Source organism: Periplaneta americana, chromosome 2 (genome assembly GCF_040183065.1).
Source record: "Periplaneta americana isolate PAMFEO1 chromosome 2, P.americana_PAMFEO1_priV1, whole genome shotgun sequence".
In the NCBI taxonomy this organism is placed as follows: domain Eukaryota; kingdom Metazoa; phylum Arthropoda; class Insecta; order Blattodea; family Blattidae; genus Periplaneta; species Periplaneta americana.
This window is the reverse complement of record NC_091118.1, coordinates 11,217,203-11,242,454: the sequence shown is the minus strand read 5'-3', so window position 1 is coordinate 11,242,454 and position 25,252 is coordinate 11,217,203. Positions and strand designations below refer to the sequence as shown.

At 33.7% G+C, this 25,252-nt stretch overlaps 1 protein-coding gene across 3 annotated transcripts in view; it reads right to left on the bottom strand.

Moving 5' to 3' along the window:
* The window catches only part of LOC138713323 (gastrin-releasing peptide receptor-like), a 43,663-nt gene extending 24,976 nt beyond the window's left edge, over positions 1-18,687 (bottom strand). Inside the window, exon 1 of one of the 3 annotated variants that reach the window (XM_069845350.1) lies at positions 18,549-18,687. Coding sequence is in view for 1 of the 3 variants with exons in the window: in XM_069845325.1 (XP_069701426.1) it covers positions 18,375-18,404 (30 nt within the window). In the remaining 2 variants the exon portion in view is untranslated. The other 2 variants (XM_069845334.1, XM_069845325.1) reach the window with 2 other exon arrangements.
* Between the last annotated feature and the right edge of the window lie 6,565 nt (positions 18,688-25,252).

The window sequence follows — 25,252 nt, the reverse complement described above, 5'->3', positions numbered from 1 at the left end:
ACTCCCACCCCTACCATCGACAACTGCACATCGCAGAGCCAAAATCAGCAGTGGTTCAAGAGACACTGAAGACGACGACAAATAGCGTCGAAACGGGCCGTCTGTCGAAGGTAAATACCTTTTTAAACAATTTTAACACTTTTAACGTGTGACAGTGTAAATTTTATGTGGAACTATATTGATTGTCTACATGTGGGAAATACATACCTGAAATTATGCCTCGTATTTTTGAAACACCCTGTATATCTGTGGGTTACATGTTACAAGCTCTGGACATATTTAGTTACAAAACCATACAACGAGGCCCAAAATTAATGTTGTGCTTTAGACCAGCATATGAGAAACATTTAGGGCCGTATTCATAGACATTTTTAGCGCGGGCTTCCGGTGGATGATCAGTATTTTTCGTATTCATAAACCAGTGTTAGCGATAGGATATGATTTGAATTCTGTACTAGTAACCAGTGGATAGCCGGGGCTAGCTTAGTACGCTCGTAGCGCGTGCTGCGAAATGTCTATGAATAGTACCCTTAGGTTCTACCAATGTTAGTCTAAATGATCATTATTTCATCTTGTATCATGATTATGTGCCTGTAATATTATAATATATTTATTTAGATTTTTATAGTAAAATTTTAACAACGTATATTTATAAATTAGTGCAATTTCAAATACATTAAATTCAGAATAAATTAATCTTGTTGGAGAGTGGAAACGTTTTTTTAAACAAATTTTAATATTTCGTTCTTTAATGCATTAAGATTAAGGTATTTACACCATACAAAGTTAACTTAAATACCACAGTTTATCAATTAATGAAGTGAAATGTCTTAATTTAAGGAATTATAAACCAGGCTTTTGTATGTAATAGAGAAAAACAAAGTCTTTTTTCACATTTCCCTGAATATTAAATGGTTTCTTTTAGATACTGCATGTGTTTTGAATTACAGCTTCAGAAAAAAAAACTACAAACAGTAACATAATTTACAATATGGCAAGAAAACTGAATCGTTATCGAAAATATGAGAAATTACGCGCCATTCCTTAACAATCATTCTTAGTTTGTAGAATCCGATAAATATGGAAATATTTCCCAACGTGAGTTAACTTTATGAACAGACTGGCGTTTCCTTAGCAACGGGGTGAATTGGCTAGATTCCATATTGCAGAATTGTGTGATTTTGTCAGCCTGTAACAAGCGATGACGTCATTGGTAGCATCAGCAGCGATGTAAGCCAACAAGAAACTTGTCTTTTCTGTGAGACAGGATAGTTCGATCCTTGACTTGCCTCATTGTGCGAAATATATGATACGATGATTGACGATGATCCAAGAGGTAACACGGGTGGTATTCATAAACAGATGCTGACAGATGGGCCATCCTACCCCACTCCTGACGGAGTCCCATCCCCAGACGAGTACAGTACCTGATAAATCTAAGGTCCGGAGTCCAAAGCCCTTCCTATATCAGCATGTGAGACCCGTACTCTCTTAAGATGTAACACTAGCCTATCCAGTATTTACGAGCCAATTTATCAGGGAATGATGTACATGAAATATAATAATTTTAGTACTAGTCTGTCTGTGTACAGCGATTTCTACTAAACTATTGGACGGATTTTGTTCATATTCAGTATCTACGAGTCAATTTATCAGGGAATGATGTACATGAAATATAATAATTTTAGTACTAGTCTGTCTGTGTACAGCGATTTCTACTAAACTATTGGACGGATTTTGTTCATATTCAGCATCTACGAGTCAATTTATCAGGGAATGATGTACATGAAATATAATAATTTTAGTACTAGTCTGTCTGTGTACAGCGATTTCTACTAAACTATTGTACGGATTTTGTTCATATTCAGTATCTACGAGTCAATTTATCAGGGAATGATGTACATGAAATATAATAATTTTAGTACTAGTCTGTCTGTGTACAGCGATTTCTACTAAACTATTGGACGGATTTTGTTCATATTCAGTGTCTACGAGTCAATTTATCAGGGAATGATGTACATGAAATATAATAATTTTAGTACTAGTCTGTCTGTGTACAGCGATTTCTACTAAACTATTGGACGGATTTTGTTCATATTCAGTATCTACGAGTCAATTTATCAGGGAATGATGTACATGAAATATAATAATTTTAGTACTAGTCTGTCTGTGTACAGCGATTTCTACTAAACTATTGGACGGATTTTGTTCATATTCAGTATCTACGAATCAATTTATCAGGGAATGATGTACATGAAATATAATAATTTTAGTACTAGTCTGTCTGTGTACAGCGATTTCTACTAAACTATTGGACGGATTTTGTTCATATTCAGTATCTACGAATCAATTTATCAGGGAATGATGTGCATGAAATATAATAATTTTAGTACTAGTCTGTCTGTGTACAGCGATTTCTACTAAACTATTGGACGGATTTTGTTCATATTCAGTATCTACGAATCAATTTATCAGGGAATGATGTACATGAAATATAATAATTTTAGTACTAGTCTGTCTGTGTACAGCGATTTCTACTAAACTATTGGACGGATTTTGTTCATATTCAGTATCTACGAATCAATTTATCAGGGAATGATGTACATGAAATATAATAATTTTAGTACTAGTCTGTCTGTGTACAGAGATTTCTACTAAACTATTGGACGGATTTTGTTCATATTCAGTATCTACTAGTCAATTTATCAGGGAATGATGTACATGAAATATAATAATTTTAGTACTAGTCTGTCTGTGTACAGAGATTTCTACTAAACTATTGGACGGATTTTGTTCATATTCAGTATCTACGAATCAATTTATCAGGGAATGATGTACATGAAATATAATAATTTTAGTACTAGTCTGTCTGTGTACAGAGATTTCTACTAAACTATTGGACGGATTTTGTTCATATTCAGTATCTACTAGTCAATTTATCAGGGAATGATGTATATGAAATATAATAATTTTAGTACTAGTCTGTCTGTGTACAGAGATTTCTACTAAACTATTGGACGGATTTTGTTCATATTCAGTATCTACGAATCAATTTATCAGGGAATGATGTACATGAAATATAATAATTTTAGTACTAGTCTGTCTGTGTACAGCGATTTCTACTAAACTATTGGACGGATTTTGTTCATATTCAGTATCTACGAATCAATTTATCAGGGAATGATGTGCATGAAATATAATAATTTTAGTACTAGTCTGTCTGTGTACAGCGATTTCTACTAAACTATTGGACGGATTTTGTTCATATTCAGTATCTACGAATCAATTTATCAGGGAATGATGTACATGAAATATAATAATTTTAGTACTAGTCTGTCTGTGTACAGCGATTTCTACTAAACTATTGGACGGATTTTGTTCATATTAAGTATCTACGAGTCAATTTATCAGGGAACGATGTACATGAAATATAGTAATGTTAAATAAAAAAGTAATGGATTATTTTTATAATACGTAGAATAAATTGACAAAGAATTAGGTTATTCAGTATCTATGGAGAAACTCTTTACTAAGAGGAATTTTTTTCATTATTATAGAGGGAAAGATTTGAACTTTTCGTTGCGAATTCAATCTAAGACTTCAATGCAAGAGGGTGTAACACAGCAGGTGAGGAAAGAACAGGGGGTTGAGAAGGTAACTGTCAAAAACGCTTAAAAGAAAAATTTTACGCATGAGTGAATGAATGAATTAAATTAATTTAGAATTAAACGAAAGATGTCTGATTATACGCAGGCCTATATCATTTTGAAGCGCAGAGTTTCTTAAATATAAGAATAGTGTTAGAGTTAATTACAACATAGACATTAAGCCTACTATTTAGTGATAAGTTACAAAAAAGATCGGTTCATGACAAATATGTAGTTAAACTGTACAATTTATAAATTCAGTGAAATATTTTAATTTTTTAGATTACAGATTAATATCGTGTGCATTTCAGAAAACGGAAGTTAATCTCATTTGGTTTTACAAATTAAATTTTATTTAGGCGTCTCTTCTAAATAAACATTAAACCCAATCTATGGTAACATCCCGTCCCCTATCTTTATGGCCGATAAGACGCGTCAGCTCCTTTTTCCCTTCATCTACAATCTATGGACTCGGAATGGGATGTTACCCAGTCACGAAACTCAATACATAGTAAATATGCATCCATAGATAGTTGCTAACCACTGGGATCGCTAATATCGCCTCATTACAGACAATGCGAAATAATACCGGCACAGTCTATTGTTTCTAGCATCCTCACAACTCAAGCTTCGTGACTGTATATACTAGACTGTGATGTTACCATGGAAATCCTTGGCGCCTTCATATGTCACAATTGTGTTGTTTTAATCGCACTTCATTTATTGCTGTAACATGAAATAGCTGCGGTCAGTTGTTTAGATTTTAATTCTGTGCTCTTGCTGAGAACAAAAGTTCTACGGATGTGAGTATGGAGGAAGTCTGTGAACGATAAGGTAATGAAGGAATTTTGCGATTTGCGAGTCAAACCGGGGACTTACTGCGCCCTATCAAGTGTTACGACAGAACGTCCGGCTCTTTATCGTGAAGGTAAGCGGTTTATTTTTGTTTTGTTTGTCAATACTTCTTAAATGAAAAGGCGATAATGTGGCATTCATTAACTGGGAAGTCCGAAAAATCACAGAGTACTTGTCACAGAACCTGACTCCTATCGGATCAAGGTGATGATAAATGGGAAGAGAGGAAATGGGGAAGAACGAAGGGACGCAAGAAAGAAGGATGAAAGACAGAGAATAAAAATAAAGAAGCGAAAAAGAGCGAGAAAGATAAGCAAGAGAAATGGAAGACAAGGACTTGGAAATGAATGAATGAAATTTCGAGAATCGAACTGTTGTAGCATGTGAAAACAAACTTTAAAACGACGTTTCTTGGCTTACGTCTTCCGGGATCGGTGACGAAACAAAAATGGGCAAAATTTCAAATGCTCACTATTACAAACTAGAGGAAAAATGGCGGGGTCAGTATTAATTAATCCTAAAAAAAAAATACCCCGAATATGATTTGATTAGGCCTACATTCTAACTTCATTGTAATAATTATTTGTATTTGCTTTTAATATCTGATTTTTATTAAAATGAAAAAAATATATATTTGTAATTATCAAAAGGTCGATTCATTAAAATTCATGCAAATAAAATACATGAACCAATACTAACAAATAACAACAATAAGGAATGAAACGTTGTTATCAACGTTTTATTGAAAAATTGCTATCACATAAACGAAGTAAATAAGTTACAATTAAATATAATAAAATATTTTAAAATTGAAATAATGATTTAACTTTACTACGAATTTGAGTGGGAAATAATCAGCGAATGCATAATAAACATGTTTCACAGTATGAAATGTTCAATATTTCATTTGTTTATTTCTCAAAGTCCCCATGGAATGATAGGAGTTTACTGGAATTTATAATGGACGCCAGTGTACACAGATCACTTTTGTATTTGAATACACATGTGATTTTCATTCATCGCAATGATACTGACATTCTAGAAGGCAGTGGTCAATATTCCCTATTGTTGCGGCATGAATATTGAAAATAATTTGCAAAGGTTACGAGTAAAATAAATGAACTGGTATTTGTTAAAACAACGTTAGTCATGATCCATACTTGTAGGAAACTTAAAAACAAACAAAAAAAAAAACATTATTTAAACAAAATTAAAGTGTTTTAGTTCTCTATAGATTCATTATGAACATGTAAATCACGTAATTTTAACGACAAACGATATGCTGAACTATAAAATTACGAAATAACAACAAACTTGAACATCACAAAAATTGTCACTGACGTTGTTTTAACAAATGCCGATCTAAATAATTCATTAAAGTTTACGCCGGTAGAGAATATAAAACATCGGAACTCATGAAACTCTTATTTTATTTCAAGATATAAATGAATGAATAAATAAATAAATAAATACGAATAGATAGACAGACGGACAATAAATGGATGGATAAATAGATAAATAAATAAACGATCAAACGAATAAATAAAATAAATAAACTCAGTGAGTGAGTAAATGAATAAATAAACAAACAAATACATGAATAAAATAAGTGAATAAGCTAATAAATATATATATATATACATATGTATAAGAAAATAAATAACTATCAATTTCTTGTGTTCGGAACTCTTCTTCTATGTCAATAGGCCTAAATATAAATTAATTAATTAACGAAATTAATAAATAATGAAATAAGTAAATAAATAAGCTAGATAAATAAACAAATTGTAATATCTTCTGTACATAGATACCATCTGTCTTTTGTTTTCCTACGAGTCCACGTAAAATCGTCAGATATTGCATGCTATTTTGAATGAGTTACTAACATTGTATCGACTCTACTACGATACAGGATTCCTATCTGTATACTTCCGTTCCATGAGAAGGCATCTTAAAAAGTATATCGCTTTCCACGGGTTTCAGCTCCAAATCATTTGATCTGTTAGCAGCTACAGTAGACACAAGATCACTGAAGAGGTATCCCTGTCTTCTATAATCCTTTCGTACACTACGAAAATTTGCATTCATCGAAAGGTACACGCGCCCCAGTTTGAGAGACACAGACGTAAACAAGTCTCCGTTGACGACGAACGGCAGACGGTTGCTGTTGGAGACCGTCCAGGTGTTCCTGTGTTTCTGGGGACAGATCTAAGCTAATGAATGATAAATTTCATAAGAGGCAGTTGATCGTGATCCAACACGGCTATTAACCAAGAACCCGAGGCTATAAAAATAAACTGTCACCATTCACGTGGTTCCCATTATAGTCCCACGATTCAGCGGATCTGAACATCACCGCGAATCAAGGTCAGAGACAACAGTCATAGACGATAAGATGATAATTGTAATTGTGTTTCATTATTTAACGTTCCTTTTAAACTAAAGAGGCTATTCATAGACGATAAGATGATAATTGTAATTGTAATTCTTTATTTAACGTTCCTTTTAAACTAAAGAGGCTATTCATAGACGATAAGATGATAATTGTAATTGTAATTCTTTATATAACGTTCCTTTTAAACTACAGAGGCTATTCATAGACGATAAGATGATAACTGTAATTGTATTTCTTTACTTAACAATCCTTTTAAATTACGGAGGTTATTCATAGACGATAAGATGATAATTGTAATTGTAATTCTTTATTTAACGTTCCTTTTAAACTAAAGAGGCTATTAATAGACGATAAGATGATAATTGTAATTGTAATTCTTTATTTAACGTTCCTTTTAAACTACAGAAGCTATTCATAGACGATAAGATGATAATTGTAATTGTTTATTTAATATTAATTTTAAACCACAGAGATATTCATAGACGATAAGATGATAACTGTAATTGTAATTCTTTATTTAACATTCCTTTTAAACTACAGAGGCTATTCATAGATGATAATTGTAATTGTAATTCTTTATTTAACGTTCCTTTTAAACTACAGAGGCTATTCATAGACGGTAAGATGGTAATTGTAATTGTAATTCTTTATTTAACGTTCCTTTTAAACTACGGAGGCTATTCATAGACGATAAGATGGTAATTGTAATTGTAATTCTTTATTTAACGTTCCTTTTAAACTACAGAGGCTATTCATAGACGGTAAGATGGTAATTGTAATTCTTTATTTAACTACAGATACTTTCATAGACGATAGGATGATAATTTTAATTGTAAATCTATCTTCGACGTATCTTTGACCTATTTCAGTACATTAGTAGATTAATACGTACAATACAAGAAATATTTGTGTCTTCTCTGTTTTGTTATGAGAATGGGAACTTCAGAAATATTTGGTAAATAAAACGCAAAAGTAAATAGTAGAGAGCTGATAATGTGTATCTATAGCTATACCAACGATGTGGATAAATGGCTCTATCATTCTACGTACAAGGTTGTAATATTTGCAACAACGTGAGTAAACAGATAAAATGTAACACATTGCCAAGGCCAAATTGTTACCTGCAATGAAGTCGCCTAGAAAGTATGTTATTTCCAATACCGTCTTAGATATCGTATATATTTTTGATATGGCTTATACTAAGGCGTTTGCTTTTGTCATTCTGTCTCTCTGCCTCTTTGAACTATTCGTTTATATTCAGGTAAGTGACAACAACAGAATATGAAATAATCTGTCTGCGTACAGCGATTTCTACTAAACTATTGGACGGATTTTGTTCATATTCAGTATCTACGAGTCAATTTATCAGGGAATGATGTACTTGAGATATAATAATTTTAGTACTAGTCTGTCTGTGTACAGCGATTTCTACTAAACTATTGGACGGATTTTGTTCATATTCAGTATCTACGAGTCAATTTATCAGGGAATGATGTACATGAAATATAATAATTTTAGTACTAGTCTGTCTGTGTACAGCGATTTCTACTAAACTATTGGACGGATTTTGTTCATATTCAGTATCTACGAGTCAATTTATCAGGGAATGATGTACATGAAATATAATAATTTTAGTACTAGTCTGTCTGTGTAATTTCTACTAAACTATTGGACGGATTTTGTTCATATTCAGTATGTACGAGTCAATTTATCAGGGAATGATGTACATGAAATATAATAATTTTAGTACTAGTCTGTCTGTGTAATTTCTACTAAACTATTGGACGGATTTTGTTCATATTCAGTATGTACGAGTCAATTTATCAGGGAATGATGTGCATGAAATATAATAATTTTAGTACTAGTCTGTCTGTGTACAGCGATTTCTACTAAACTATTGGACGGATTTTGTTCATATTCAGTATCTACGAGTCAATTTATCAGGGAATGATGTACATGAAATATAATAATTTTAATAGTAGTCTGTCTGTGTACAGCGATTTCTACTAAACTATTGGACGGATTTTGTTCATATTCAGTATCTACGAGTCAATTTATCAGGGAAGTATGTACATGAAATATAATAATTTTAGTACTAGTCTGTCTGTGTAATTTCTACTAAACTATTGGACGGATTTTGTTCATATTCAGTATGTACGAGTCAATTTATCAGGTAATGATGTACATGAAATATAATAATTTTAGTACTAGTCTGTCTGTGTACAGTGATTTCTACTAAACTATTGGACGGATTTTGTTCATATTCAGTATCTACGAGTCAATTTATCAGGGAATGATGTACAAGAAATATAATAATTTTAGTACTAGTCTGTCTGTGTACAGCGATTTCTACTAAACTATTGGACGGATTTTGTTCATATTCAGTATCTACGAGTCAATCTATCAGGTAATGATGTACATGAAATATAATAATTTTAGTACTAGCCTGTCTGTGTACAGCGATTTCTACTAAAATATTGGACGGATTTTGTTCATATTCAGTATCTACATGTACGACTCAATTTATTGCTACTATTCTAATATTACAGTTCCTGTTCTGTACAGAGTTGTGACGTCTCAAGAACTAAATCTGATAACCCCAGTCCGAAACTTATTTTGGCGTTTCGTAACGAGCTGTTTTTCACGATGATGGGTTGTTAGCCCTTCGCCCAACCCCCAAGCTGGAGATCCGCCCCTTATCGACTGTCCACGACTGCTTATTCAATGTATTCGTAGCTACCCTCCATAAATCCTCTTGCCTATCAGATTTCATTTTTGAAGCTCCAAAATAAAGTTCATCTTATTTAGGTACGTACAGTCTTAGAAAAAAGTTTTGTCGCACAGATACTTCCTAAGTCCCAGAAAGGAGACAGTGCGCATGATCAGACATACAACGAAACAAAACTAATTTTATTACCTCAACTAGTAACTGTGCGACAAAACTTTTTTCTAAGACTGTACTTATTTAAGGGTTCTATTTATGCACTCTTTTGGAGTAATATTTGAAGAAAATTAACTGGAAGCTCTCGTATCATTCACAACGTGACAAAAGAACTGGAAATCGCAAGTCGTTTCATGAGAAAATGTATTTAAACGTCTTGACAATCATTTTGTTATGAAATGAAATGACAAGAAGATAAATTCAAATCTATAATGTTGGAAGAATTGAAGAATTTTGTTGCTGAAGGAGAACCGTCACTTTTCCACCTTCTCCGCCACAATTGCCACTCCAACTGAACACTGAAATCATTGAAGTGGAAGCCCGCACTCTAGAACTAACCTAACCTGAAGGAGAAGACATAAGATTGTACTTAATTCACAGCTAAGTGTTTTCAGTGTCACTAAAGAAGTGTTAATAGATTTGTTTGAACGTTGCTGTACACTCAACGTGTTTTCTGGCTTTGCAGTGTGACGTGATGGATTTGACTACTGTAATAAACATCATGGTGCTTGCTTTTCCATACAGAAGTACGTATAAGATGGTTTGTTTTAATTGGCGGTACACTAACACGGTGCTTCAAACGTGTTGATGCGCTGAAATCTTCCTTTCTTTATAAAACAAATGACTGTTACGAAAGTGACACATGATTTGTCATACGTTTGTAGCATTTCACAAGAATTCAATTCTTTTATCGTGTTGCAAACAATATTAGTATTTGTAGTTGTTTTCTGGAACTGTAATTCAGCAAACATAGGTACCTAAATGAAATAATTTAAAATTTACGAAAATGAGAAAGTGATTTTTCGTTCTCTGGCCTACCCCGGAATGTTTATTATTTTTTTCAATGTTTCATTTGTTCGGATCAAATTTCTGCATATTTAAAGGACAAAATTAAATTCTTTCAATGCATATTCCCTACGTATTGAGCTTCGCAACTGAAAGTTATATACTAGACTGTGATTATACCTTTGTTTGAAATATCTTAAAGAATAACCCCAGCCCCTGAATTATTCATTCTCTATATAGCAACATTGGACACTACCAATTTTATATTTAAAGCAGAAGAATTAATTACATTTAGCAAAGATAGTTGAGAAAGTGCTTCGAATAGTCCAAACGTTACTGTTTTCGTATTATATTGCAAGGCTACTTGCATTTGTTTCTATTTAAGTAGGCTATAATAATAAGCAACGTGTGATGACCTTTAAAATTTTACATATGGCCAGCTTACAAATGGCTGCAAAAACAAAATAATAAGTATTCATGAAAAATGAAGTACGCATACCGATAGTTCATATTATTGTCGTAAATTGTAGGTTACAGTTTCTACAGGTTTCTAGTGAATTTTAGTAGCAAAATATCATTACGCATTGAATATTGCATATTTTGATGCACACATTGTATGCAGAAAATTTTTTTCCAATAATTGAGCGAGTTGGTATCACGTATAGTTTTATTTAATTAGTTTACATGGTCGTTAATATGTTGGTCTTTTCTGCAATCCTGTATAGCAGGCCTCTTTAGTGTAGTCTACTTTTGTTCCTACTGAGTATTTCAAAGATCTTGATAGACAAATAACTGTTATCATAAGTAAAGAATCTAAGTAAAGATTATTTTTTTTAGTTCTACAGAATGTATCTGTTATGATAACAATGGTTATTAGAGGAGAAAAATTCGCTCCATTGTTACCATAACAAATATATTCTGTAGGACCAAAAAAGTTAATCTTTACTTAGATTCTTCATCCAACAGTGCATATTACTGTGGAATCCCGGCCACCAAGTCACTCAATTGAGTGCGCTCCTTGTATAATGGCAGTTGACTTAACATAATTATGTCAACATATATGTCGAAATGGAGTCAGGCCACAAAGGGAAAAACATTAGAGAAGAGGGATTCGATCCGGTGCTGTGGATTGAACTTCGACGTTGCTCAGAGGTTAAAGCGCTTAGTACGTAGAACCAAGGACCCGGGTTCGATCCCCGGCGACGGAGCGAATTTTTCTCCTCTAATAACCAAATATTATCATATCAAGTGTTGGAATGTTACTTCTATTTTAAAGATTCTATGTCATATAACATTTTATATTACAATACATATAATCGAATTAAAATCTGAGAAATCTATTGTCTTCTAAAAGATACTTTGCCGTAGACAGGATCTGAAATCGCGCACTACACATCCAATGGCAAGTAATAAAGTCCTGGCATCTAGCACGACATAATCACACTCTGGTACTACCCGGTTTCTGTACTGTATAGTAAGAAGGAGTTCGGCAGCTAAAGACTTAAAACTAACACTTAACGAAGTTGCTTTTCTCTGGGTACTGTGGAAGGTTATCCGCAACTTTAATGATAATCTTCATTTTCCACACTGTTGACTGTGCTTGGCATTGTTTCCACTGGAGTTAATGGTTTAACTTGCTACATTACATCATGCTGATAAGAAGGCTGCAGATAAACATAAATATATGCTGGCATTTCGAAAACTGGATTGTAGTGACATGTAGAACAAGTTGCAACGTGTATTAAGTCCATGGACACCATGGGGTGCCCAGTCTGTATATGAGTAGCCTCTGTAGTTGAAAAGAAACGTTAAATAAATAATTACAATTAAATTTACCATATTACCCTTTATGAATAGCTTCTGTAGTTTAAAAGGAAAGTTAAATAAAGAATTACAATTACAATTATCATTTTATCGTCTATGAATAGCCTCTGAACTTTAAAAGGAACGTTAAATAAAGAATTACAATTACAATTATCATCTTATTGTCTATGAATAGCCTATGTAGTTTAACAGGAACGTTAAATAAAGAATTACAATTACAATTATCATCTTATCGTCTATGAATAACCTCTGTAATTTAAAAGGAACGTTAAATAAGGAATTACAATTACAATTATCATCTTATCGTCTATGAATAGCCTCTGTAATTTAAAAGGAACGTTAAATAAGGAATTACAATTACAATTATCATCTTATCGTCTATGAATAGCCTATGTAGTTTAAAAGGAATGTTAAATAAAGAATTACATTTACAATTATCATCTTATCGTCTATGAATAGCCTCTGTAGTTTAAAAGGAAAGTTAAATAAAGAATTACAATTACAATTATCATCTTATCGTCTATGAATAGCCTCTGAACTTTAAAAGGAACGTTAAATAAAGAACTACAATTACAATTATCATCTTATCGTCTATGAATAACCTCTGTAGTTTAAAAGGAACGTTAAATAAAGAACTACAATTACAATTACCATCTTATCGTCTATGAATAGCCTCTGCAGTTTAAAAGGAATGTTAAATAAAGAATTACAATTACAATTATCATCTTATCGACTATGAATAGCCTCTGTAGTTTAAAAGGAACGTTAAATAAAGAATTACAATTACAATTATCATCCTATCGTCTATGAATAGCCTCTGTAGTTTAAAAGGAAAGTTAAATAAAGAATTACAATTACAATGATCTTATTGTCTATGAATAGCCTCTGTACTTTAAAAGGAACGTTAAATAAAGAATTACAATTACAATTATCATCTTATCGTCTATGAATAGTCTCTGCAGTTTAAAAGGAATGTTAAATAAAGAATTACAATTACAATTATCATCTTATCGACTATGAATATCCTCTGTAGTTTAAAAGGAACGTTAAATAAAGAATTACAATTACAATTATCATCTTATCGTCTATGAATAGCCTCTGTAGTTTAAAAGGAACGTTAAATAAAGAATTACAATTACAATTATCATCTTATCGACTATGAATATCCTCTGTAGTTTAAAAGGAACGTTAAATAAAGAATTACAATTACAATTATCATCTTATCGTCTATGAATAGCCTCTGTAGTTTAAAAGGAACGTTAAGTAAAGAATTACAATTACAATTATCATCTTATCGTCTATGAATAGTCTCTGTAGTTTAAAAGGAAAGTTAAATAAAGAATTACAATTACAATTATCATCTTATCATTTATGAATAGCCTCTGTAGTTTAAAAGGAAAGTTAAATAAAGAATTACAATTACAATTATCATCTTATCGTCTATGAATAGTCTCTGTAGTTTAAAAGGAAAGTTAAATAAAGAATTACAATTACAATTATCATCTTATCATTTATGAATAGCCTCTGTAGTTTAAAAGGAAAGTTAAATAAAGAATTACAATTACAATTATCATATTATCGTTTATGAATAGCCTCTGTAGTTTAAAAGGAAAGTTAAATAAAGAATTACAATTAAATTTATCATCTTATCGTCTGTGAATAATCTCAGTGATTTAAAACAAAGTTGAAATGAAGAATTGTAACTATATTTAGGCTTGTGTTATCTATCATCTGTATTTGAAAACTTGTTAAAAAGCAAACTTGTAATAATATTCATTTATTATATGGGTGGCATGGAAATGTCATGCGTCACTATGGGAACGCGAGGGCGTGAGGACATACGCGAAGCGTTAAAAGGCCTGCAATCAGTTGTTTGCACTGCTGAATGGATTTGTCGCACGGAAGTTGTCAGACTTTTCATTGTTCATGTATGAAAAATAGAACATACAGTGTTATCATTATTATTGCATTCACTGGTCCAATATGAAATTTAGCACTGGTAGTACGCTGTTCGTCAACATAATGAACAAAATGTAATGAACATGGGCCCTCAAATTATATTTGTTCAAAACAAGCATTTTGAAATAGGCATTGTAACAACAGCATATCTTCTAATGTGAGTTCTTTGCTTGTTTCTTGTTGGGTATAGCTATAGCATGATATCGGAAATGTTTGAAACAAAAGAGTAACAATGTTATTGTTCATGAAGTACTCATATCTCGGAAGATAATTTCATCAGTGGCGAAGCTCATAAAAAACTTTTGAGTCTTGTCTTACCCAAAAGAATTGAGTTTATTATACCTAGTAACGTAGGCGTTCACTATTGGCAGTCAGTCCAGGATGGAGAGTTCAGTACGAGGCTTGTGGCAGAAGGCTCTAAAAGCATGTCTATGACCTTGACTCGAAAACTTGAGGGGGGATCGGGGAGAGAGTGTCGATTCGATACATTTCCCTACGAAACGAGGTTAGCCTATCGTCACAATAATACGTCGCGCTATATTGATGTTCTCTGAATGCGCTACATTGTTGAGTTTAGCTTAATCAAAAGTACGTGTTACATGTTAACTTAGCGTAAAATGGCTCATACTGAGAGAACATTGAAGTCATTATTTGAGGCGTTCAGAGCTAAAGTGAATCAAGTCCATGAGACGTAGTTTTGAGATAATAGGACTTAAAGTTAACTTGCTCTAGTGAATTATCTAATTTCACTAGCAATAATTTTATTGCTCCATTCTCAAATTCTAGATTTATAAAATATAAACAATTGTGATGTTAATTGATACAACGCTTTGGTGACTTGATCCACTATGGCTCAGAATATCGTGAACAAATAATCTGAGCCAAAAGTGACTGGTGTCACCTACCGGCGAATGCTTGGAATTAAGACTTGATGCATTACTGCTAGGAAAAGATCCAACTTCAAATAATCAGAAAATGAATTAAACTCAATTTATGAAAATTTGTGATTTGATCCACTTTAGCTCTGAACGCCCCATTTGTAGAATTGAAAGAGAAACCGTTTTCAAGTTGGACCTATGAAACAAAATGTGCTTACAAAGATAAGAGATCGATGCCACATTTACATATTAAAGTAGCAGATAGAGGAAAACAAAATAGGAAATTTTAATTTTCATGGTATAAGAAATATCCTTGGCTAACAGGGTGTTCTGAGACAAATTAATATTGTTTCATCTGTATTCTGTTTGGAGGTGAAAATGAGTGGTCATAATTTTCTTCTGGGGTCTGTGTTACGAAAAATTTTGATAGAAAAGTCGAGAAACATCTGCTGTATAAAACTGTACAAGGTAAGCAGAATTTTTCAACCAACTCAGTATTTACACCTTAGCTTCGCCACTGATGTTTATTTGACGTTTATTCCTTTCTTTGATGAATAATACCACTTCTTAAAATATTGAATGTTTTGACACTCTATACATTGTCTTTGTGACGTTATTGCATCTCTCACTTCCATATGATCATGAAATAACAAGGTAGAGCATCCACCTGCCAATGCAACGAATATTTCACACTTTTATCATTACCAATATGGCACTATAAAGCAATTTTCAACACTTTTATTATATCTACAACACATTTCAATTCTTATTGTACTATATAAATGGAATTATCACTACATTAACACATTATTTAATATTTCACAAACATACACTGAACGAATTAAATATAATTATGAAAATCTCCATATTTTCTTCCGGCCATCACTATCCACTTTCACTTGATGGCACCCGACAAGGTGCGTAGTAGGGATGACAATATATGCAAACGAAATTATACTAAACGTGAGGAATATTACTAAAGGTGTGTAGCATTATGTGACAGGTTAGGTTAGGTGTGTATTATGTGACAGGTTAGTTAGGTTTGGTTAGGTGTGTAGTATTATGTGAGAGGTTAGGTTAGGTTAGATTAGGTGTGTAGTATTATTATTTCCTTCAAATTACTTACAACTTACTTACAAACGGTTTTTAAGAAACCCGGAGGTTAATTCCCGCCCTCACATAAGCCCGCCATTGGTTCCTATCCTGTGCAAGATTAATCCATTCTCTATCATCATATCCCACCTCCCTCAAATCCATTTTAATATTATCCTCCCATCTACGTCTCGGGTCGACCTGGTTGGCGAGTTGGTACAGCGCTGGCCTTCTATGCCCAAGGTTGCGAGCTCGATCCCGGGCCAGGCCGATGGCATTTAAGTGTGCTTGAATGCGACAGGCTCATGTCAGTAGATTTACTGGCATGTAAAAGAACTCCTGCGGGACAAAATTCCGGCACATCCGGCGACGCTGATAAAACCTCTGCAGTTGCGAGTGTTGTTAAATAAAATATAGGCCTAACATTTTCTACGTCTCGGCCTCCCAAAGGTCTTTTTCTCTTCGGTCTCCCAACTAATACTTCAAATTATGTCACATTAACGAAATATGGCCGTCTTCTTCATTCACGCACGACGATTTTCATATACAGGGTGGATGTGAAATAGCCCTGCAGATTTCCAGAGCGAATAGCTCATGTTATATGTAACACAAGAACTATCATATTGGTGGAAAGTTCATAGCTTTTTTCAGAAAAAGATGTTTATTTGTTCAAATGTTTAACAATCTCTTATTGGGTAATTATTGCGAGTAGGATCGTGATTTTCGTCCATATCGATGGGAAGTATAATGAAGAATAATTTATTCCTCTGGCGTATTTCAATAGCGTGAAAGGTTTTCGTGTAAATTTAATTTAAAAAACACCCTAAATTCAAGCCACTGCACGAAGCGAGCGAATGGGAACGTACGGAGACTCACCGAGTTCGTTGACCTCTTAACATCTGTATCACGACTAGAGTGTATTAGCGACGATATTGCTGGACTGCTGAAACTTCCAACTTAATTTTCTAATTAACCGTGCATTTAATCACAAGCCGTAATATAGGTTTTCTATTCATTTACGAGTACCCTATCGTCCCTTTCAATGTGCAAGGTTATTTCACTTCCAACCTGTATAAGTAAATTAGCCTACGTATTTGGGGCGGGTTGGGAGGTTATTCAGCTTTCCCAGTGATCACATCCAATTTCTACTACTCCATACCGCAGTCACGAAGCTCAATACGTAGTAAATATGCATACATAGATAGTTGCTAACCACTAGGATCGCTAATATCGCCTCATTACAGACAATGCGAAGTAGTACCGTCACAGTCTATTGTTCCTAGCACCCTCACAACTCAAGCTTCGTGACCTATTCATTCATTCATTTATTTTATTCCATAGATCTTACATGAGCAATGAAACTTTAAGATGTGGAATAACTCAACATTTTACAATATTACAATTACAATTTTTACAAATTTTTACAGTTTTACAATTTAGTAATTTTCTACAATTTTGTGCAATTTTTTTGCAATATTTTGGCGAGATGTAGTGAGATGAGGTGAGGTCCGAGGATTCGCCAAAATATTGCCCGGCATTTGCCTTTTGGTTGGGGAAAACCTCGGAAAAACCCAACCAGGTAATCAAATCAAAGGGGTTGATGCCGAGGACTCGCCATAGACTCGCCTGTATATACTAGACTGTGTCCATACTATAAATCCAAGGCATTTGGTATTTCACCAATTTCCTTTAGTACATAATTAACCTTCACCAGCAACGCAAATCAGACGTCAATCCCGTGTGTGGTGTGAGAGGAGAATGGAAGTTTGAATGAAACAGATTTTCATTATGAAATTATAAACCAACAGGATACAATCATTCCACATCTAGACGGTTAAATTAAATAAAAACGCACTGAAGTGGGAAGAGAAGACAGAAATTATCAAAATAGTGACAAAAAAGAAGAAGAATACTAACATCTAAGCCTCCATTAATTTCACATATCTTGCACAATGTGTCCAAGTATGCAAATAGTATTGACAAGATTTCGTACGTACTGTGCTAATGAGAGAAACATTTTTGGTCATGTTTGGTGATTGCGTTATCCACCACAAATTGCTTTCGACGTGTCTACAGCTCTCAATTATTGTGAACTCATGTTCGGCGTTATGTTTGATAACCTAGTCGCTATTTTTCGCCAATGCAGCAGAAGGCGAGCTTTGTTTACTTACGGTTCACGCCGTGGAACTTGAACTGCACACATCACACGCTACTCCGCACTGACGCCACGATCTGCGGGCCGAAGGCTGCGGCTGTAGCGCAGGTCCCCACACGTCTACGCATGCGTGTCGTCTACACATTGTTGTCTCGGGCACAATGTTACCGCCGCATACGAGCGAATTTCTCGTCGCGAAGGGAATTATCAATGAAATGGCTTTTCGAAGGAAATGTGAGATAAATTAAAAAGAAACTGACAGACGATTCATAGGATCCCTGTAACTGGGTTAAAACGTTTATGCAGTCGGTCTCGGTTGGCTATTGTTATGATATTACGATTTTTAAGGAATTGGTTCTTATTCATAAGGATTGTGAAAATAACGTAAGTGAAATAAATGCAATGCAGTTTATATGTTTTATTATGAATGCTTGATTTCCCTTCATTTGTTTATTGAATAATGTAGAAATTTAATTACAGGTTGGTTTTGTTTTTTGTTCAGTAAGAACGAATAATTGAGGTGGAGAAGTTCAAATGTATTGGAGCAACAGTAACAAATATAAATGATACACGGGAGGAAATTAAACACAGAATAAATATGGGAAATGCCTGTTATTATTCAGTTGAGAAGCTTTTGTCATACAGTCTGCTGTCAAAAAATCTGAAAGTTAGAGTTTGTAAAACAGTTATATTAGCGATTGTTCTGTATGGTTGTGAAACTTGGACTCTCACTTTGAGGAACAGAGATTAAGGGTGTTTGAGAATAAGGTGCTTAGAAAAATATTTGGGGCTAAGAGGGATGAAGTTACAGGAGAATGGAGAAAGTTACACAACACAGAACTGCACGCATTGTATTCTTCACCTGACATAATTAGGAACATTAAATTCAGACGTTTGAGATGGGCAGGGCATGTAGCACGTATGGGCGAATCCAGAAATGCATATAGAGTGTTAGTTCGGCGGTCGGAGGGAAAAAGACCTTTGAGGAGGCCGAGACGTAGATGGGAAGATAATATTAAAATGGATTTGAGGGAGGTGGGATATGATGATAGAGAATGGATTAATCTTGCTCAGGATAGGAACCAATGGCGGGCTTATGTGAGAGCGGCAATGAACCTCCGGGTTCCTTAAAAGTCAGTAAGTAGTAAGTAAGTAAGGAACGAATAATTAATTGCAGTCGATTAAAATTAAATAAGGGGATTCTTGAGTAAACAGTTGACGCACGTCAAACAGAGGAACATTTTGATCTCAAGAAAATATTGTAGTGACTGTTGTACGAGTTATGGCACGACTGAGATCTACATCCCATAATTTGTTTAATATTATGTGGAACAGAATATTTCTTTAAGTATTATTTAATTTGTTTTATACAGAAGCATTATGGCACAGAAGCAATTTGGTGACAGAAGACGTACAGTGAACTGTCAGTACAATCAGTGGCGTACGCAGAATTTTGTCAAAGGGAGGGGGTCATTATTAAAATTGTTCACAATTCACATTATCAGTATTTTAAATGTTGTGTATTATTATTATTATTATTATTATTATTATTATTATTATTACTATTACTATTATTATTAAAAATATGAATTGTCAAATGCACAAAACGTTAAACGAACGTTTCACAATAGTGAGAACTCAAACTAGCGAATGGGTGAATACCGCTCTTAAAATGAGTTTAAAATCGACAATGCACAATATTTAACATCTGCACTGCAGAACTGTCAAAACAACCTTTTCAATATGTTTCACAAAAACTTAAAATTCATATTGTGTCGGCTTTATTTTATTACAAGGCTGGTACTAGGCGGTAGGTCTCTCTATATTAAAGGTAGCATTGTTTTAATTCGAATGTGCCACAGCACCAAGCTGAAGGAGGGGTAGGAGGACAATGCTTTATGTCGATGTAGATTTTGTTACTCTGACAGTGAAAAATTAGAGAAGGGAAAACGATTAGCATATGTATAAAAAATATTAAAATCTAAATATGTATTTTTTTAAGTTCAAAACCGGTAATCTCCCCCATTTGCGTACACGCTCCTGGTTACAATAGAAACGAAATTCAGAGAACGTGGGCACGTGATAAACGTAAGAAAATCAGTTTATGTTAAGAAAATCTTGTTTCATTTTCATAAAACCGATTTCATGTAAAGGGACATCAGAAATGTTTTCCTTGCATTTTTAACTATGTCCTGATTGTACCTATGCAATGTAAAATATCACCATGGCAACTAAAAGTTACCATTAAGCAAAGCCTGCATGGTATAGTCAAAAAACAAGGTACAATAAAAATGTATGGAAAAAGTTTTTGATGTCACTGTACAATGACTAACAAGATATATTCACGGTTTTTTTCGACAGTGAAACATAGTAACTATGACATTTCATATTAAACGTACGATTTCAAATTCTCTTCGGTTTTGGAACGTAAAATTGTGAACACACGTAATATTTTATCACGAGCCGCCACTGGTTCTGAATAATGTTTAAAGTAAATATTAATCACATATGAAGAAATGTATGAATAAATGAATGAATTAAGAAATGAATATATAAATATATAATATATACATGCAAACTAAATCAACAAATAAATAAATGAATAAATAACTGAACTGATACATAAATTAATGACTAAAAATAAATAAATAAATAAATGAATAAATAAATAATTGAATGAATAAATAATCAAATATGCAATAATAAATACATGCATAAAAATGAAATCAACATGAATGAATAAATAAGTGAATGCATACATACACGAATGAATAAAAAATAACGAAATAAATAGATAAATAAAAGAGATGAATAAATAATGAAATTAATTAATAAACATTGTCTTTCATTAAGTAGAAAATTGTGTAAAGTTACATAAAGAAATAAATTGTTTTCCACCTCAGTACGATTAGAGGAGTGTACATACATATATAAGTGGATACATACATACATACATACATACATACATACATACATACATACATACATACATACATACATACATACATACATACATACATACATACATACATACATACACGAATGAATAAAAAATAACGAAATAAATAGATAAATAAAAGAGATGAATAAATAATGAAATTAATTAATAAATATTATCTTTCATTAGGTAGAAAATTGTGTAAAGTTACATAAAGAAATAAATTGTTTTCCACCTCAGTACGGTTAGGGGGGTGTAAGGGGTGTACATGCATATATAAGTGAATACATACATACGCGAATGAGTAAAAAATAACGGAATAAATAAATAAAAGAGATGAATAAATAATGAAATTAATTAATAAACAAGTAACCCAAATTACCCCAACAAAATAAACCAGGTATAGAAAATATAAATAAAAAACATAAAATAAATATTAATGACTGAATTATTCATCAAGAATTACAAACATTGTCTTTGATTAGGTAGAAAATTGTGTAAAGTTACATAAAAAATAAATTGTTTTCCACCTCAGTACGGTTAGGGGGGTGTAAGGGGTGTACATGCATATATAAGTGAATACTTACATACGCGAATGAGTAAAAAACAACGAAATAAATAAATAAAAGAGATGAATAAATAATGCAATTAATTAATAAACATTATCTTTCATTAGGTAGAAAATTGTGTAAAGTTACAAAATGAAATAAATTGTTTTCCAACTCAGTACGGTTAGGGGTGTGTAAGGGGTATACATGCATATAGTTTGATCTTTGTTTAGGAACAATGCCTGTAAAAGAACGCTGTATCTACTTTTCCCCTTGGTGTAATAGTTTTCCCTGAAATGTGTCACGTATTTTACGATCTGGCGTTATGAATGATCGCACTATCCAACGCCTGCTACTTTAGACTACACGCACGGCTTTCGATCATATGTACTGCAGTGTCAACTTTCTGTCCCAGTCAGTTGAAGGTCATTAACCTTGCAGGAAGTTTTCGCCAATATTTGACGCAATGAAAAAGAAAGATCCACTGAATTGTCGCCCTCGGTAGCGCAGTTGGTATAGCGCTGGCCTTCTATACTCGAGGCTGTGGGTTCGATCCCGGCCGAGGTCGATGGCATTTAAATGCGACAGGCTTATGTCAGTAGATTTACTGGCATGTAAAATAACTCCTGCGGGACAAAACTTCCGGCACCCTGGCGGCGCTGATATAACCTCTGCAGTTGCGAGCGTTGTTAAATAAACCATAATTTCATATTTTCATTGCATTAGCCTATATTCATGTCATGTAAGGGGCAATTTGAAAATGTGACGAAGAAGTTACGTGATAAGGATTAATTGTGGGATTTCAAATAGACCAATACTATGTTCGTTGCTGTGCACCAAAGACGCCGTCCGGTATACGGAATGTTTTCGTCGGATACTGGTTCTTTCTGTTATGAAAGTGACAGGTAATTTCATATCCGCACAAAAAAAAAAAAAACAAAACAAAAAAAAAAAACAACAAATGGCTTTTAAGGAACTCGCAGGTTCATTACCGACCTCACATAAGCCCGCCATCGGTCCCTATCCTGTCCAAGATTAGTCCAGTCTCTACCATCATATCCCACCTTCCTCAAATCCATTTTAATATTATCCTCCCATCTACGTCTCGGCCTCCCCAAAAGTATTTTTCCCTCCGGTCTCCCAGCTAACACTCTATATGCATTTCTGGATTCGCCTATACGTGCTACATGTCCTGCCCATCTCAAACGTCTGGATTTAATGTTCCTAATTATGTCAGGTGAAGAATACAATGCGTGCAGTTCTGTGTTGTGTAACTTTCTCCATTCTCCTGTAACTTCATCCCTCTTAGCCCCAAAACTTTTCCTAAGAACCTTATTCTCAGACACTTTTAATCTCTGAATAATTTCAAGGGAAAAATTGTTCCGGGGCCGGGTATCGATTCCGGGACCTCTGGTTGAACGTACCAGAATTTTTCCCTTAAAATTATTCAAATCTGCTTTACAGGGAGCTTTACCTGAAAGACTAGATTTGCACTTTTAATCTCTGTTCCTCTCTCAAAGTGAGAGTCCAAGTTTCACAACCATACAGAACAACCGGTAATATAACTGTTTTATAAATTCTAACTTTCAGATTTTTTGACAGCAAACTGGATGATAAAAGCTTCTCAACCGAATAATAACACGCATTTCCTATATTTATTCTGCGTTGAATTTCCTCCCGAGTGTCATTTATATTTGTTACTGTTGCTCCAAATATTTGAATTTTTCAACCTCTTCGAAGGATAAATCTCCAATTTTTATATTTCCATTTCGTACAATATTCTGGTCACGAGACATAATCATATACTTTATGTTTTCGGGATTTACTTCCAAACCTATCGCTTTACTTGCTTCAAGTAACATTTCCTTGTTTTCCCTAATCGTTTGTGGATATCCGTACTTTCCTTTCAATTATGAATCCATTTCAATTGTCTTAAATACATTTAATATGAATGTTACACTTTTATAAAGAAATTTTAAAACATTTTACAAAGCACAGATTGGAGGCTTTTATTTCAATATTTCATTTAACTCATTAGCGTACTGGTGTAAGGCGTGGTGTCTAGGACTCGCGTTAAGGAATGTACGCTGGTTCGAGTCCTCTCGAGCAATGAATTTTCTCATGAAATTCCTGCCAGTGAATGGGACCAGCATATTCATGAATATGGGGAGCTACTATAGGTAGCGAAATCCGGTTACGGAAGCCATCCGTAACGACTAGGACATTGATGTCAACGAGAGAGCAAACAGGCTCATAGTCCGTATGCGCTGATCAGAGCACGTAAGGCACACAGGTACAAGTCACTGGTGAATAAAAGGTTTGTAGAGTAGTGGCAAAAAAAAAAAAACCGGACCGAATCTTGTAGCCGATTTCAGAGTCTTGTTCACTCAGAGCACGATAGACTGGTAACTAAGATTTTCGTAATTCGAACCCTGCCTGGAAAGGAAACTTTTTTTTGTTCCTTATTCAAATTTATTTCCAATACTTTTCGATTACAGCGATATTTTACTACTTAATTAACTTATTATTCCCAGAACATGAATTTTACCAGCAATCGAAAAGTATAAGAGTCTTTCACGTGCTCTGACCTTGACATCCATAACGGCTAGGGGGATATTCGTGCTAACCACACGATATCTCCATTGTGGTTGGATGATCGTTTACTTCTACTGAAGTGAGGCATTTGGACTTGAAACCAGGTGTTATTTAATTTGTAATAATAAACATCGTTTGTAGGTAAAGTTATGTGGATAATGATCCTGCATATGTTCAAATCAAGCGCGAAAATGAAAGGGCATTGTGAAATGTCAAATGAGTCTAAAATAGCGGATTTTCAATTGAAACATCATCTTTACGACTTTGTTTATAATAAGCGTCGGTTCCGAGAAACTTCACTTCACTTCACTTCCGGGTTAACGACACTTCTGCCTACTTAAAAGGCTACTGTGTCATAATTTCAATGTAAAATAGCTCCTAGTTTAATATCGTAGTGCTTAATACTATTGAAAATATTTAAATACTTAAAAATTCCTAACAGTATTGTTAAAAGTATAATACATTGAAAATAATCGAATGTAGTATTGCTTTAATCTAATGTAGTATTGTTCCCCATCCGCACTTCACCGAAACGGACAAGGGAATGCCGAGAAACTGACTACAAAGAGTCTGCAATGCGAAGCAATTTTACCGTGTACCACACCACGCTGGTCATATTTCTCGGTTTTTTTGCGGCTT